Genomic DNA, 15,610 nt, shown 5'->3' on the forward strand with positions numbered 1-15,610 from the left:
TCACTTAACCCCAATTGCCTAAAAATGAAAAAAAAAAAATACAAAACAAAACAAAAAAGAAAACCCCTTTGGAATCTAGATCAGTGGTACTTCTCACCTTTCTGAGGCCTTGGTCTGTTCGTCTGTAAAATGAAGGGACTAAAAGAGATACCTTCCGTGGTCCATTCTCACTCCAGATCTATGAACCAATGATCTTGACCCTGGACAAGTCTGAGTCTCAGTCTTCTCATCTGCAAAATGAGCAAGTCAGACTCACTGGCCACTAAGGCTTCTTCTCATTTAAGACCTGTGATCTATCCCAGAGGCTGGCTGCACTTTCTCAGAAGCACTGCCCTTTTCCACGTCTCCATTTGCATAGGCACTCTCTTCCAATGACCCCTCTCCTTGGCACCCCCCTGGAGTGCACTCTCTAAACTAATTTCTTTAAAGTAAAGGGGACAATTGAGGCCTTCAGCTCACTTGTTGGGCTTTCTGATGACAGGGGGAAATTAAATAGAGTGGCTGCTCTCACCCTCCTTTTGGCGAGGACTTGGCACACAGGGCTGGCATGCAGAGGTCTTCATTAGAGTGGCTTTGACAGGCTCTAATTTAATTGAAACTAGAGAGGAAGGAGCACGGGCAAGAACAAAGCAGAGACTGCCTGGGGCCTCTTGAACCCATGTCATGTATAATGAAGAGATCATCCAGCTAGCTTCCTGTCCGCTTGCCTCGAAAGAAATGGAGCCGGGGGAATTCATGTTCTGGCATACTCTGGATGAGCTGCTTTTCATCTCGAAGAATCTGGGAGTCTATGAGCAAAAAGATCACTTTTTCTTATCAGCTTGGAACCCCCGATGTCATAATGAAGAGCGGGCTGGATTTCTCACCCCCTTCTGACGCTTCCCAGGGCAACTTCAGCTCGACCTCAGTATTGCCCTATCTTTAGTAGAGCTGCCCGAGAAGTCTGGGTGGGCCTCTGCTTATCAGAAGCAAGTTTTAACAACAATAACCACCAAAAACACCCTGTTTTATGCTTTTCTGGAGCCCGGTTGGTTGGCAGGATAGAAAAGGGAAATGATCTGAAGGACACTGAATTCAGTTCTTACCCCAAATAAGAATCGTCTGAATAACATGCCTGGTAGTGGTAGATCTCCTTTGTCTCAAAACCCTCCAGTTGGGGGAGGAGGGGTCCATGCCTCCCAAGAAGGTCCATTCTCCAGTGGGCTCTTTCTCCTCAGATTGGGCTGAAATCTGCCTTCACCCACTGCTGCACTCTGGGAGCAATCAAAGCAAATCTCATCCTTCTTTCACATAAAAGTATTTCGCATCCTTGAAGAAATGGTTATGATTCCCCCTTTCCCCCAAGTCTTCTTTAAGCCAAAGACCTGCAGTTCCTTCAAATGATCCTCACAAAGTATAGTCTCTAGGCTTCTCATAGTCCTGGTCTCCTGCTTAGAGATCAGCTAGTGTTGATCAGTGTCCTTCCCCAAATATGGCACCCAGAGCTAGAGGATCCACCAGATATCAGTCAGTCAGTCAGTGAGCACTGACTGTGTGCCAGGTACTGTGCTAAGCCCTAGGCATGCAAAGACGGTCAGAACCCATCTACATCGACGGACAAGGAAATAAAAATTCTGAAAAGTTCACTTATCCATCTAATGGGTGTCAGAAACAAGACTTACAGACAGAGGACTGCTGAGCCTGAATCTAAGGCTCTGGTCATTTCATCACTTCCAACAGAATGGAGGCTCCTTTAGGACAGAGATTGCTTCATTTACTTCACATATTGTCAAGCACATAGTAGGTGCTTGACAAATAAGTAATGAATGAATGAGTGAATAATAAAACTTTTTTCAACCAAAGGGTCAAGTGGTCGTTACACGTTATGCATCCCAGATCCCCAAGAGGACTCAGCCCGAGTGAAAAAGAATGATACGATTCTCTCTTTTTTTTTTTCTTTTATGCAATTGGGGTTAAGTGACTTGCCCGGGGTCACACAGCTAGTAAGTGTCAAGTGTTTGGTCTGAGGCCAGATTTGAACTCAGGTCCTCCTGACTTTAGGGCTGGTGCTCCATCCACTTCGCCACCTAGCTGTGTGATATGACTCTCTTAAGAGCTTAGCACAGTGCCTGGCACATAGTAAATGATATACAAATGTTCACTGTTATTAATATTAACGTTAGTATTAGGGGTTTTTTTTGGATTGTCATATCACACAGTTTACTAATGTTGAGCTTGTAGGCCACTGAAAACTCCAGTTTTGGTTTTTTTTTCTGAGAAGTTACTAATTCTACCTTTCTCATCTTGTGAAGGGTTTTTGCTTTTTGGGGTTTTTTTTTGCAAATCTTGATGTAATGACTGAGCTATTGACTTCCTTGTGAGAGTAGTTTGTTAATGGAGAGACTTTCAAAACTCCTCCTTAGAAGAGGCATAATGGTAGAAAGAGCCCTGGGTTTCCCGTAAGGCTCTGCCTCTTATCCATGAAACTAGAGGTATTTACTTATAGGAGCTTTAAACTCGCCCTGCAGTCTACATATTTCATGATTCTTGACAAGGCTTGACTTAAGATAAGAGAGGCAACGTGGCTAGTTGAGTAGAGTGTTGGCTACAGAGCTGATTACGGAATCAGGAAAACCTAGTTTCAGAACCTGTCAGCTTTGTGACTGTGGACAAGTCACATGCCTCTCAATACTCAGGACTACTCGTTGTCCATCAAGCATTTGCTATTTATCCCTGTTTGAGGTCCTGGGAATACAGAGACAGAAGAAAAACAATGCCACCACAGTTGGAGCAGAATAGGACCTCAGGCCATCTAACCCAACCTCCTTGTTTTACAGACAAGGAAACTGAGGTCCAGGGTGATCCTTAGAGGTCACCTGACCTTGTCCCCAAGGTCACATGGGTGATGAACATCAAAGGCAAGATTTGACTCACACTTGCTCATCTGCATTGGTCTCAGGAGTTTCCATATCAAGGAATTCACCATGGAAAAAAATTCAAAGGTCCAGGCTCGGACTCTTATAATCTAGCCACTGCTCAGATTTTTACAATCTAGCCAATAGCTCACAGGCGCTCAGATTCCTTAAGAGTCTGGCCAACATGGTGGATTTTTTATAAACCTTGTCTCTGGCTGAAAAAGAAAAATCAAAGGTCTAGACCAAAACAAAACAAAACTTAAGACTATGAAATTCATACCCAAAAATTGGGTCTCCAATCCACAGAAGAGAGAGGCAGCGTGTGAATAGTGGGTGACTAGATAGATAGACAGATGTGGATAGACAGATAGATGTGGATAAACAGATAAATAGATATATGAAGATAGATATAGGTAGATGATAGATAGATGTGGATAGACAGATAAATAGATGTAAATAGATATAGATAGATGATAGACAGATGTGGATAGACAGATTAAATAGACAGGTAGACAGCCATATAGGTAGGTAGACAGGTAGATAGATGTGGATAAACAAAGATGTTGGAGATGATAGACTGATCAATCGATAGATACATAGATAGATGGCTACATAGATAAATAAAGATGATAGATACATAGATGAATTGAGAAATAGAATACTTATTAAGCACTTACTATGGATCAAACACTGTGCTAAGAGCTGGGAATACAAATAAAAGCCCAAATAAAAACAGTTCCTGCCCTCCAGGTGCTTCCATGAAAAGCTCCGGAGGGTGTGAGGAGCATACTGGGGTGGAATTCAGGTGGAGGAGTCTGGAAAGTCAGGGGAGTCGAGGGCTGGGTAGAGTCCCGAGTGTGCATGGCTGATGCAGGTATTTCCTCAAGTAGAGGTTCCCAAGACGAATCAGCAGGTGGAGTAGGAGGTTACACAAGTCAGAGTTGTCAGGCCACTGGGGTGAAAGGGAGAATAGTCCAGGGACAGCGCTCCGGCCAGGAAGACCTGGATTCCAGTCTCGCTCCATATACATAGTAACTGTGTGACCCTGTGCAAGGCATAAAAACTCACTGTGCCTCAGGTCCCCATCTGCGAAATGTGAGGGATGGCTTCAATGATCTTCTAGCACTGACTCTGTAATCCAGTGATCCAGTGATCCACCACTAACCCTGGCTTGCCGACTCCCAAATGCATACATGTCATTGGTCCCAAAGAAGACCAGGTCAGAATGTGGATGCATCAGCACAAACCCCTCCCTGTTGCCAGAAGTGGGGGAGGGGGCTCTGCTCTGCTGCCCTGCTCCCTGAAGGAGGGGATGGCCATAAATGCCATCTCTGCCTCTTTGCTCAGACTTACTCCAGCCTGGGGTCCTTTCAGAGCCTTTTTCCTTTCCTCCCTACAGAACAACAAGGTTACCCTCTTCCGCCAGCTGCAGCAAATGACCTACAGCCTGATTGAGTGGAGGTCTCAGATCCTGTCAGGGACCCTCCCCAAGGATGAGCTGGCTGAGCTCAAGAAGAAGGTCACAGCCAAGATCGATCACGGCAACAGGTGAGCTGGGGCGGAACCCTGGCAGGGCGGCCTTCTGCCTGGGACTCTTCCCGAAGGCCAGTGGACCTTATTAATGGTGGATGAATAATGCTGGCAGCCCCACTTCCTTATAAAGTAACCGAAACCCTACTCCTCCTCCCCTTCCCCCTCTGTAAGGCCTTAGAGAGCACTTAGCTCTCAACCACAGTTTCCTGCTCTGTATAATGGGGGCAATAACACGTGTACTTCCTCTTTGGAATGGTTGTGAGGAAAGCCTTTGGTGAAGCTTCCAGCTGTTCTGAGGCTCCAAAGGCAGCCTTGGTGCCAAGCATTGTCGGACCCTTTGGGTCAGGCACTGTGCTGAACTCTGGGGCGACAAGGAAGAGCATAGATAGGCCCTGAAGGGATGGACAATAGACACCAGCTATCCCAACCCCACTTTGTTTTACGGATGAGAACCAGAGACCTAGAGAGGCTAAGTGACTTCACGGATAGTGTAGAAAGCAGGATTTGAACCTCACTCCTCTGACTCCGTATCCACGGATCTTCCCATTGGGCCATGCTGTCTGCGTCATGGGGAAAACCCAGTGATCAGATTGCTGATCTTTATAGTAGGTGCTTGATAAATGAGTGAGTGAATAGTAAAACTTTGTTGTTTTTGCAAATCATTTGACACGTTTGCTGGATGGGGGTACAACAGGGGTTATCATCCACCTCTTACAGATGAGGAAACCTGAGGTATGGAACAAGAAAGTGACTGTTAGTTACCACCAAGTTAGTAGACCCCAGACCTTCTGACTTCTATTAATGTCACTACTTCACACATATAGACTGAATCGTATAGTATATAAACACATAAAGGAAGAAAAGTAATGAATTACAAGGAGAAATAGCAAAACTTTAATACTGAAAGACCTCAGTGTTCCCTTTCAAAGCTATCAAAGCTAATGAAAAATGACTAGAAAGAAGTTAAGGTCTTGAATAAAGATGTTTTCCGATTTTAATTTTTTATTAATTTTTTTTTCAATTAACAAGCATCTGGTCTCTCTCCCATGAATTCTCTTCCCTCCACTCCCATCGTGGGAAAAAGAAGAATGAAAATCCCTGCAGGTTATTCTTGGTTGTAAACACACATCTTTGGCTTTTCAGAATATCTCATTTTTTGCTCTTTGTTCCTTTAGAGTGGAAGCTACTCAATCTTGTGTGAGCTAGATTGTGGCTCCTTAGTATTTTAATTTTTTTCATTTTGAGTGTTCAAAGCATTTTTTTTTTAACCTGGAAGCTTTGGAATTTGGCCATAAAATGGTCAATTGCTTCTGTTTCCACTTTGCTGGTAATAGGCGATCCGGGCATTTTTCTTTATGATTTTGTGAAATTGATTTCTAGGCTCTTATTATTTTTTGCTTGTGTCTTTCAGGTAGTTCAGTGATTCTTAAATGATCTCTCTTTGATTTGTTTGACTGTTCAATTGCTATAATTGCTTCCATTTTTCATTTTGCTTCTTTGTTGTAATATTTTTTCATTGTCTCATGGAGTCAAGAATTTTGGTCCATTCTGAATTTCAGTGAGTCTGTTACTTGGGTAAGGTTTTGTACAGTTTGTGTCCAGTTATTAAATCTCTTTCCAGGTCTTTTCCCCAAAACTTTCATTTCTTATCCACTTCTTGCCCATATCACACTCATTTCATTTATTATAACATTTTAATTAATTTTTAACTCTTGAATAATTTCTTTTTCAAATTCTTATCAATCTTATGGTCAACTGTTTTTCTTTGGGGCTTTGCTGTTAAGTATTTTGTAGTTAGTGCCTTGGGCAGGTCTGGCCTCATGATAACCCTTTTTCTTTTGTTTGTTTTTTCTATTAATTGTTCCAGTGATATGCTCTGGGCAACCCAGTATTGCTGGCCTAAAGTGAGCTCTAGGGGCTGGTTCTAAGATCCCTGCTCCTCTGGGAAACCCTCCTCTACGGTTGTCCAAAGAGTACTGTTGTCCGCATTATGCTTTGAGCAATTTGAAGCTAAAGGCTCCGAGCTCTTAGACCCAATTAGGTCAGTAATCCGGGCCCTGGGCTGCTTGCCTCAGCTGAGGCTCAGTTAGGTTCTGAGCATCACTTGTGCTATAGGCCTATCTCTAGAGCTCTGGACAGTGAGTGCAGGCTCCCGATCCCTCTGGAAGATCCCTAGGTGTTGGTTTAGGACCCAGGGAAGAATCTACCTGAATAAAATTTTAGAAAAACTAGATAGGATAGATCTCTGATGATTACTGGATGGGAATAAAAATGAGTGTACGTGTTTTTCAACTGTGCATGGCACCTTTATAAAAATTGACCATATATTAAGTTATAAAAATCTCATAAACAAATGTAGAGAAACAGAAATATTAAAATGCATCTCTTACTGGCTATAGTACAATAAAGGGCTATTAACGAAAGGATTAGAAATTAACTGGAGTCTATATAATTCAGTATACTCTCCACTGGGCAGGATCAAACTTTACCAAATGTTGCTGTTATTCTATAGAAGTATTTATGCTTAAGCCCAAGGATACTACCTAGCAATCTGAAATCTTATAAAAAAACATTAATGTTATGGATGCCCTTTGCTTTTGTATCTTATTTGTTTTGGGATCTACTCCCACAGACACACACACAGCATACACATACACACACATCTTCCCAGTGAACATTTCCTCAAAGGAAAGAAAGACAGACAAGCAAAACCACCCAACACAGCAACCATTTATGACAGTGTAAAAAACATTCCACATCTCTTGCTGAAAGGAGGGAGCTGCTTTTTTGTCATCCCTTCTCTAGGGGCTTAGATTGGCCATTACAGTTACTGAGCGCTTGCCTTCATTTTAGGTTCTTTTCATTTACCTTAATGCAGTCATTTCTTTGTATTGGTTCTAATTGCTTTGCCCTATATTCTTTCATAAAAGTCTTCTCACAATTCTGTGAATTCCTCACATTCAGTATCTCTCAGAGCTAGTAATTTTCTACAATGTTCCTTTATCATGATTTCTTCTGTCATGACACAATCAATTGGAATATTGTTCCACAAATGGCTCCTACATCATTTCCCTGTCTCAGATCTCTCCCCTCACTAATACATCCTCCATACAACTACCAAAACGATCTTCCCAAAGCACACATCTGACTGTATCACTTCCTTACTCAGCAAACCTCAGTGGCTCCCCATTTCATATCCAAAACAGAACTTATCCTCTTTCCCCCAAAGATACCCTTCTATCCAATGACCCTATTCCTATTGGAGTCACTGCCACCCTTCCAAATGCCTAGGCTTTGGACCCCAGCTCTATCCTTAGCTTTCTACTCTCCAATCAGCTGCCAAATCTCGGTTGTTTCTACCTCCAAAAAGTCTCTCTCTGCTAGCTGGACCACCGTGTTAGTTGACATCCTCCTCACCCATCCTGGGCTAGTACACTGGCCTCCTAATTGGTCTTTCACATATTACCCCCCATTATAATACATTCTCTATTGCTGCCAAATTGATTTTTCTCCAGTATAGGTGTGACTGCATCACTCCCTTGCTCCATAAACCCCAATGGCTACTTTTTGCCTCTAGGATAAGATAAAATTCCTTTACTTGACTTCTAAAGCCCTTCACGACAACCTTTCTGGCATCATTATCCAATATTCCATTTCCCACACTCGACCATCCAGCTAAATGTCTCTTCTCACTAGTCCTCGCTGGTGGCAATCACTTCCCATCTCTCTGACTTTGCCCTGGCTGTCCCCCATGCCTTGAATGCACCCCTCCTCACCTTGGCCTCATAGAATCCTCTTTCAAGACAAAGCCTGACGCCCTGCCCCCCGTTTCCTTGTATTTATCCTGTATATAAATATGCACATGTTTACTTATGTATGCAATATGTGTACATACGCATAATACACACAAACACATGCTGCCTTCCAAATAGATTATAATACTGTACACTTGAGAGTAGGGATTGTTTCATTCTTTGTTTCTGTGTCCCCAGTACCTAGTACAGAATGGATAGTTAATAAGTGGTTGTTGGTTGGCTGATTGATATTACTTACCCCATGCTCCTTACTCCAATCTGTCCTGTACTTCACTGCCAAAGTGATTTTTCTCAAGCGTAGGTCTGACTATGCTACTCCGGCACCATCACCAAAGTCCATTACTTCCCTGTTATTTCTGGGATAAAATATACGTTGTTTGGGCATTGAGTGCTCTTGCCAATCTAACCTTTATTATTTGGTCCCCTCCATATGCTCTGATCCCTCTACAGTGGCCTGCTTGCACACTCATCTCTATCACTCATCTCCGGGCCTTGGTATTGGCCAGCCATCGTGTCTGGAAAGCACTCACTCCTCACCTTGGCCTCATAGAATCCCCTCTTGCCTTAAAATCTCCCCTAAAGTGCTACCTCCCACAAGAGCTTTTCCTGTTCTGTGCAGCTCCTAATGATCTCTCCTCCCCAATGATATTGGCTTTATTTTACATATTTTTACACACATATGTTGTATCCCCATAGAATGTAAGCTTCTTGAGGACAGAGACTATTTCATTTTTGTCTTTATTTCTCCAGCACCCAACGCGGTGCCTGGCAAATAGAAAACACTTAATAAGTGCTTTTTTGACTGATTAATTAAATAAATGGGTATCCATTGGTTTTAAAAGCCTTATCTGGGTTCTCTCAGATGTTTTCTTTCTTTAATGAGCCAGCTTTTCCCCTGTCATGGTGATATGGAAAGAGCACTGAACATGGACAAGGGAATGACTTGTGTTCAAATCTTTTTTTTTTTTTCTTTTTGGTTAGGCAATGGGGTTAAGTGACTTGCCCAGGGTCACCTGTGTTCAAATCTTGATTCCAGTAGTTATTAACTGCATCATCTTAGGCAAGTCATTTTACTTTTCTAAGACTCAAGTTTCCTTATCTGTAAAGTGGACATAATACTAGAGGCCCTGGATTTGGAGTCACAAGACCTGAGAGTTTTCATTTTGCTAGCTGTGTGACTAGGGGTGAATTCCTCTACCTCTCTGAGCCTCAGTTTCCCTATTTGAAAAATTAAGAAGAATATTAATTATAACCATCTTCCTCATCCTCTTGAAGGTAGCTAAAGAGAGTTTTCTGGGTTAAAGTCCCACCTCAGATGCTGTTCCACTTAAATTCTCTGGCCCTCAGTCTCCTTACCTGTAAAATGGATCTTTTTGATTCAATGGCCTCTAAAACTCCTTCCATCTCTAAATCTGTGGTGCTGTGATCCTTCTTTAAGGGGTTATTGTGAGGCCCAAAGGAATTCACACATGAGGAGGGCTTTACAAACAAAAGAAGGCTCCCTGAGACCCTGGAAGGATATTTTTTCACTCCTCATCAAGGACTTTCAAGATGCCTGCAGTATGATTGTGGGAGATATCTGAGGCCACTCTGGCCCTGCCCACGAGCCAGCCTAGTCTCCTTGGGCTTTGGGCCACAGAGGGCCCGAGAACCTTGACATCCACCTCCCCCGCTCCTCTCCAGGGCAGCTTGTGCCTGCCTGCCCCGGCCAGCCCTTGGACGCCAGTCAGGAAATGAGGCTGCCCCATCACCATGCCAGGGGTTAGGCCTTCTCTGCAGCCAAGCCCCACTTTCATGGGTTTAAGCAGAAATCAGGAGGCCTGTGGGCCTGGCCGACTCAGAGCAAAACCTGCCAAGCCTCCTCTAGCTTGTAGTTAATGAAGATGCTTGGGCTCAGGAGGAGGCAAATGAGAGACTCTTGTTTTCTAGGCCGCTTTTCCTTTTCCTCTGTTTGTCATCCATGGGGTCCAATAGCTGAGGACCAGTGTACAGGAGGTGGAGGCCAAATTCTGGGCTCTACTTTGCTCTGCCAGTCTCCAAGCTGCTGCACAAAGTGGCACAAATGATTGTGCATCCCAACGTCCCTGATTTTTGAGGGGGGGCCCTTTATGGCTCCATAGGGTTACAATGTGGGCCCATAGGCAATGGCCCACGGTTGTTCAGTTTGTGAAACCGAGATAATCTGGGTGTGCCAAACCTAAAAAAAAAAAAAGCAGACCTGCTCATTTGCTGATCTTTGGAATTATCCTGAGAAAAGAATCATGTTTTGTAAGGTAATTATTAAGCATTATAGCAGCACCTACATTTTAATCCTTAGAAAGATCTGTAATTGGTGTGGGCTCCCCACCAACATAGATAGCCATGTCCCCAGGTCCTAGTAGGTGGTCTCTTAGCAAGGCAATTATTATTATTTTTTAAAAAGTCATCTCAATAAAGATACCAGTCACTGGTATTTCTATTGCATGTTAATATCTGGAAAGTCCTTGACATTTTAAGTGCTTTGAGCCTCAAAATAACCCAGTAAGAAAAGATTGTAAGACATAACTAGGAGAGGTTACAGACTCTGAGACCCTTATTTTATGGGTGAGGAAACAGAGGCCCACGTGACCTGCCTAGTAAATGACTTAAGGGAGAAATTGAGCCCGTGGGGTCTTGACTCCAAATCCACAGCTCTGCCACTATTCCCTTGGAGACTGGCTGAAACAGGCATTATCTCCATATTTGAAGGCAGGTCTTTCCAATTCAGACTCCAGTGCTCTAACCTATATTGTTGTCTTGTCGAGTGGTTTCAGTTGTATCCGACTCTTCATGACCCCATTTGGGGTTTTCTTGGTGGATATGGGGAGTGGTTTGCCATTTCCTTCTTTAGCTCATTTTACAGGTGAAGAAACTGAGGCAAAGAGGGTATATGACTTGTCCAAGGTCACACACCTAGTAAATGTCTGAGACCAGATTTGAACTCACGAAGATGAGTCTTCTGGATTCCAAGCCCAGTGTTCTATCCTCTCTGCCCCCTAACTGCCCTTATATGCCCCTAACCTATAGGCAACACTGCTTTTCAATGGTCTTGGAAATAACAGTACTTCCAATGATGGGTATTCCCTTCATTGAGCACAGAGTGTCTGTGATTTAGTATAGCCATCTGTGAGGGTGCTCTGGTCCCAAGGGGCCATTGTGTATGAGGTTAGTTTGTGTGATCAGAATATGATGTGTATTTCATTCACGCACTGTCCATAAGCAAGCATGGAGCCTTTGGCCAACACAAGCAAAGCATCTCCATGATGCATTATTATGGAAGCCTACCACATTCAGGTGGGATGGCTGTACAGTTCCTACCTCTCCCCAGATCTTGGCCCCATTATAGTTGTAACAAAACTAAAACCTAGGGACCCACACTATCAGATGCATAGGGAAACTGTACCCTTCTTCAATTCCACGTGCCTCCACCCAGCCCTCCAGCTAACCTCATAGCTGCAGGAAGATGAGGGGCACCACACACATTTGGTGAGTCGGTCAACAAGCATTTATTAATTGCTTACTCTGTGCCAGGGCAGCTAAATGGTGCAGTAGATAGAGCACCAGCCATGGACTCAGGAAGATATAAGTCCTAAATCCGACCTCAGCTCACTTAACCCCAATTTGCCTCAGTTCCTCATCTATAAAATGGTGTACAATTACAAAAGTAAGACATTGAAGAAGGTAATGGCAAGCCACTCCAGTATCTTTGCCAGAAAACCCCACAAACAAGTCCCCGGGGTCACGAAGAGTGGGACGTGACTGGACAATTGGACAACCGCAGCCACGACGCGACGGCCTCCAGCCTCTCTCTACTCCATTCCGTCAATCACTACGTGGTAAAAGTGTTCTTCCTCGAGGGCAGAGCTGATCACGCCACTCCCTGACTGGCTAAATTCCAATGGTTCCCTGTGAGCTTCAGGATTAAATATTATTTTGTCTCTCTTTCAATTTGTAGTTTTTGTGTAAGGCACGTAGGGCAGTGTTTTTCAAAGCACAGGCTGAAGCAGGGAGGAAGCAGAGACCTTTGGCCAAAGTCAGGCAGCAAATGGATGGAAGGGCTGGCCATCGATTTCAAGGTGTCCCACCTGAGCTAGGGCTCTGCTCTTTGGGTCTTGCCCCTTCTGGTTGAGGGACTGAGGCAGTACTGGCTTTCATGGACGTTTCTGAGCAGCCATCCCCTCCTTGAAGGTCTTTCTCATATGGACCGACTCTCCCTGTCTCTCTTTCCAGGATGCTTGGACTTGACCTCGTGGTACGAGATGACAATGGAAACATTTTGGATCCCGATGAGACCAGCACGATTGCCCTGTTCAGGGCCCATGAAGTAGCCTCCCAGAGGATTGAAGAAAGGATCCAAGAAGAGAAGGTACATCCCCTGGGATGGGAGGGTAAAGCCCCCTCCCTCGCGCCCTCCTCTCCATGTTAACTGTTTATTCTAAAGATGGCCCAGAAAGGACCATTCGTAGCATCTGCATCTTGAGTGGCTCAGCACCATACAGCTTCAGATAAGAAAACCATATGTCCTCTTTCTAGATCAGTAAATAAAAGCAGGGAGACATGATGATAATAACAGGCAGCATTTATAGCTCTTTAAGAAAAGCCTTCACATATATTGATTGATTCTCACAGCAATCATGTGGAGTAGGTTTCATGATTATCTCTATTTTACAGATGAGAAAACTGAGGCTGACAGAGGTCTGCTAGGAAAGTGGGAGAAACAGGCATTATTATCCCCATTTTCTAGATGAATTCAGTGACCTCCTCCCAGTCACCCAGCTAGGAAGTGTCTGGGGAAGGATTTGAACCCAGGCCTTCCTTCCTAAGCTAGACTCGTCTTCTCCCTTTCCTCCTGCCCTCAGTCCATCCTACAGAATCTGGACTTGCGGGGCCAGTCAATCTTCAACACGATGCACACCTACTGTCTCTATGTCAACTTCAAGAACTTTGTCTGCAATATTGGGGAGGACGCTGAGCTGCTCATGGCCCTCTACGACCCTGATCAGTCCAGATTTATCAGGTAATGCGAGTGTCTGAAGCCCCTTCTAATGCACCCTGTTCACCCCTCCCAAAATCCAATGGCCTTAGTCTGACTTCGTCATGAAGGAAACCTAAGAAGCAATTATAGATAAGGGAAGGGTGGTGTTGGACAACACGTGGCCAGATCCCACACTCTGATTATTACTCAATGACGGCAGAAAGAAGGAAGGAAGGAAGGAATGGAGGGAGAGAGGGAGGGAAGGAAGAAGGAGAAGGGAGATGGCAAAAAGGAAGACAAAGGGGGAAGGAAGAAGGATTTATTTTTTGTCTTGTTTTGTTTTGGGTGAGGCAATCAGGGTTAAGTGACTTGCCCACAGGGTCACACAGCTAATAAGTGTCAAGTGTCTGAGGCCAGATTTGAACTCATGTCCTCCTGACTCCAAGGCTGGAGCTCTGTACCACCTAGCTGCCCAGGAAGATTTATTAAGATTTATTAAGTATCAGGTACTCTGCTAAGCTAAACACTGGGGATGCAAATACAAGCTAAAAGAAAGTCATTCCCTACCCTCCAGGTTCTTACATTCATTACACACAAAAGGAGGGGTAGAAGGTTTTGAAGTCCAAAAAATGAGGAAAAGGCCTGGGAGGGAATGAGGCCTGGTTGGACTGGCCTACTCCATAAAATGGAGACCCTGAAAGGAACTCACAAATAGAAAAGAGGGATAGGTCTTGCAGGGGTATATTTCAGGGTGAAAAAACCACAAGAAGGGTTCAATGTTCCAGGATTTGACAGCAGCAGAGGCATGGTTTTGAAATCCAGAAAATCAGGAACAGGGCCAGGGGGGAAAGCTTTTATTAAAGTCCTACTATGTGTCAGGCACTGTGCTAAGCCCTGGGACTATTACTACTACTACTACTATGACTACTACTATAATTACTACTACTACTACTATTACTACTACTACTACTACTACTATAACTACTACTACTACTACTACTACTACTACTAATAATAATAATAATAATAATAATAATGATAATATTAATGATAATAGTAATAGCTAATGTTTTAAAGTTTGAGATTTATAGCATGCTTTACATATATTTACCTCATTTGATCCTCCCAGTAACCCTGGGAGGTAGGTCCTATTATCATCCCCATTTTACAGATGAGGAAACAGAGGCAAAGAGAAGTTAAGTGATTTGCTCAAGGTCACACAGCTAGTACATATCTGAGGCCAGATTTGAACCCAGATTTTCATGACTTTTACAGTCCAACACTTGATCCACTAGCTTGTGCTTTTTTACAAAGAGAAGTGAAACAGTCCCTGCCCTCAAGAAGCTTATATTCTATGAGGAAACAACCTGTACATATCTAATTATAGACAAAACACATAACCAATGAGTAGAAAGGAGTTTGAGGAGGAAGGCCATTGGCATCTGCCTTATGTCCTCCATCTCCTTGAATAAAGCAAACAGTTAAAATACAAAGAAGGGTGACATTGTTGTTCTTCCTGACTGCTAGTCAGAGTTAATGAGTCCCACGCCAGTCCCCCCTTCCCAGACATTTCCCTGATGACAAGTCTTGCATTTCTCGTTTTAATATCACCAGTGAGAACTACCTGATCCGCTGGGGCAGCAATGGGATGCCGAAGGAGATTGAGAAGCTCAATAATCTCCAGGCTGTCTTCACTGTGAGTCCCACCCCTGTTTTCTTCTCTGTTTCTCCCTTAGTTTTTTTTCATTAGGTGCATTGTATTCCTGCTGAAATGTATTCCATGATCTCATCAATGGGGCAAATCATAGACTGTCCTGGGAGACTTTTGCCCAGGTCCTCTCATAACTTGTTGGACCACTTAAGCTCGCTCCTTCCTTCCCCTCCATATGTGTGTGTGTGTGTGTGTGTGTGTGTGTGTGTGTGTGTATACATATAAACATATACATATATATAATATATTTTTTTTTCCCCATTAATTTTTTAAGGAGGCAATTGGAGTTAAGTGACTTGCCCAGGATCACATAGCTAGTAAGTGTCTGAGGCCAAATTTGAACTCAGGTCCTCCTGACTCCAGGGCTTGTGTTCTATCCATTGTACCACCTAGCTGCCCCTCATTCATTTATTTTTGAGTTGTAGACAGGTTTATCTTTCATGTTTTCTTCTTTTGAAAATAAATTTTTTTTTTTTTTTTTGCTTTTTGATGAGGCAATCGGGATTAAGTGACTTGCCCAGGGTCACACAGCTAGGAAGTGTGAAACATCTGAGGCCGGATTTAAACTCAGGTCCTCCTGACTCCAAGGCTGGAGCTCTATTCACTGTGCCACTTAGCTGCTTTTTTTTTTTTTTTTTTTTTTTTTTTTTTTTTTTTTTTTTTT

At 43.5% G+C, this 15,610-nt stretch overlaps 1 protein-coding gene across 1 annotated transcript in view; it reads left to right on the forward strand.

The window, feature by feature from the left end:
- Positions 1 to 15,610, forward strand: part of DOCK5 (dedicator of cytokinesis 5) — a 245,450-nt gene that overhangs the window by 102,898 nt on the left and 126,942 nt on the right. Inside the window, exons 6-9 of the mRNA XM_027839938.1 lie at positions 4,294 to 4,442; positions 12,491 to 12,626; positions 13,120 to 13,277; positions 14,850 to 14,931. Coding sequence (XP_027695739.1) covers positions 4,294 to 4,442; positions 12,491 to 12,626; positions 13,120 to 13,277; positions 14,850 to 14,931 — 525 coding nt within the window. The remainder of the gene's footprint in view (positions 1 to 4,293; positions 4,443 to 12,490; positions 12,627 to 13,119; positions 13,278 to 14,849; positions 14,932 to 15,610) is intronic.

This window comes from Vombatus ursinus, unplaced genomic scaffold (genome assembly GCF_900497805.2).
Source record: "Vombatus ursinus unplaced genomic scaffold, bare-nosed wombat genome assembly UNPS02014837.1, whole genome shotgun sequence".
Lineage (NCBI taxonomy): Eukaryota > Metazoa > Chordata > Mammalia > Diprotodontia > Vombatidae > Vombatus > Vombatus ursinus.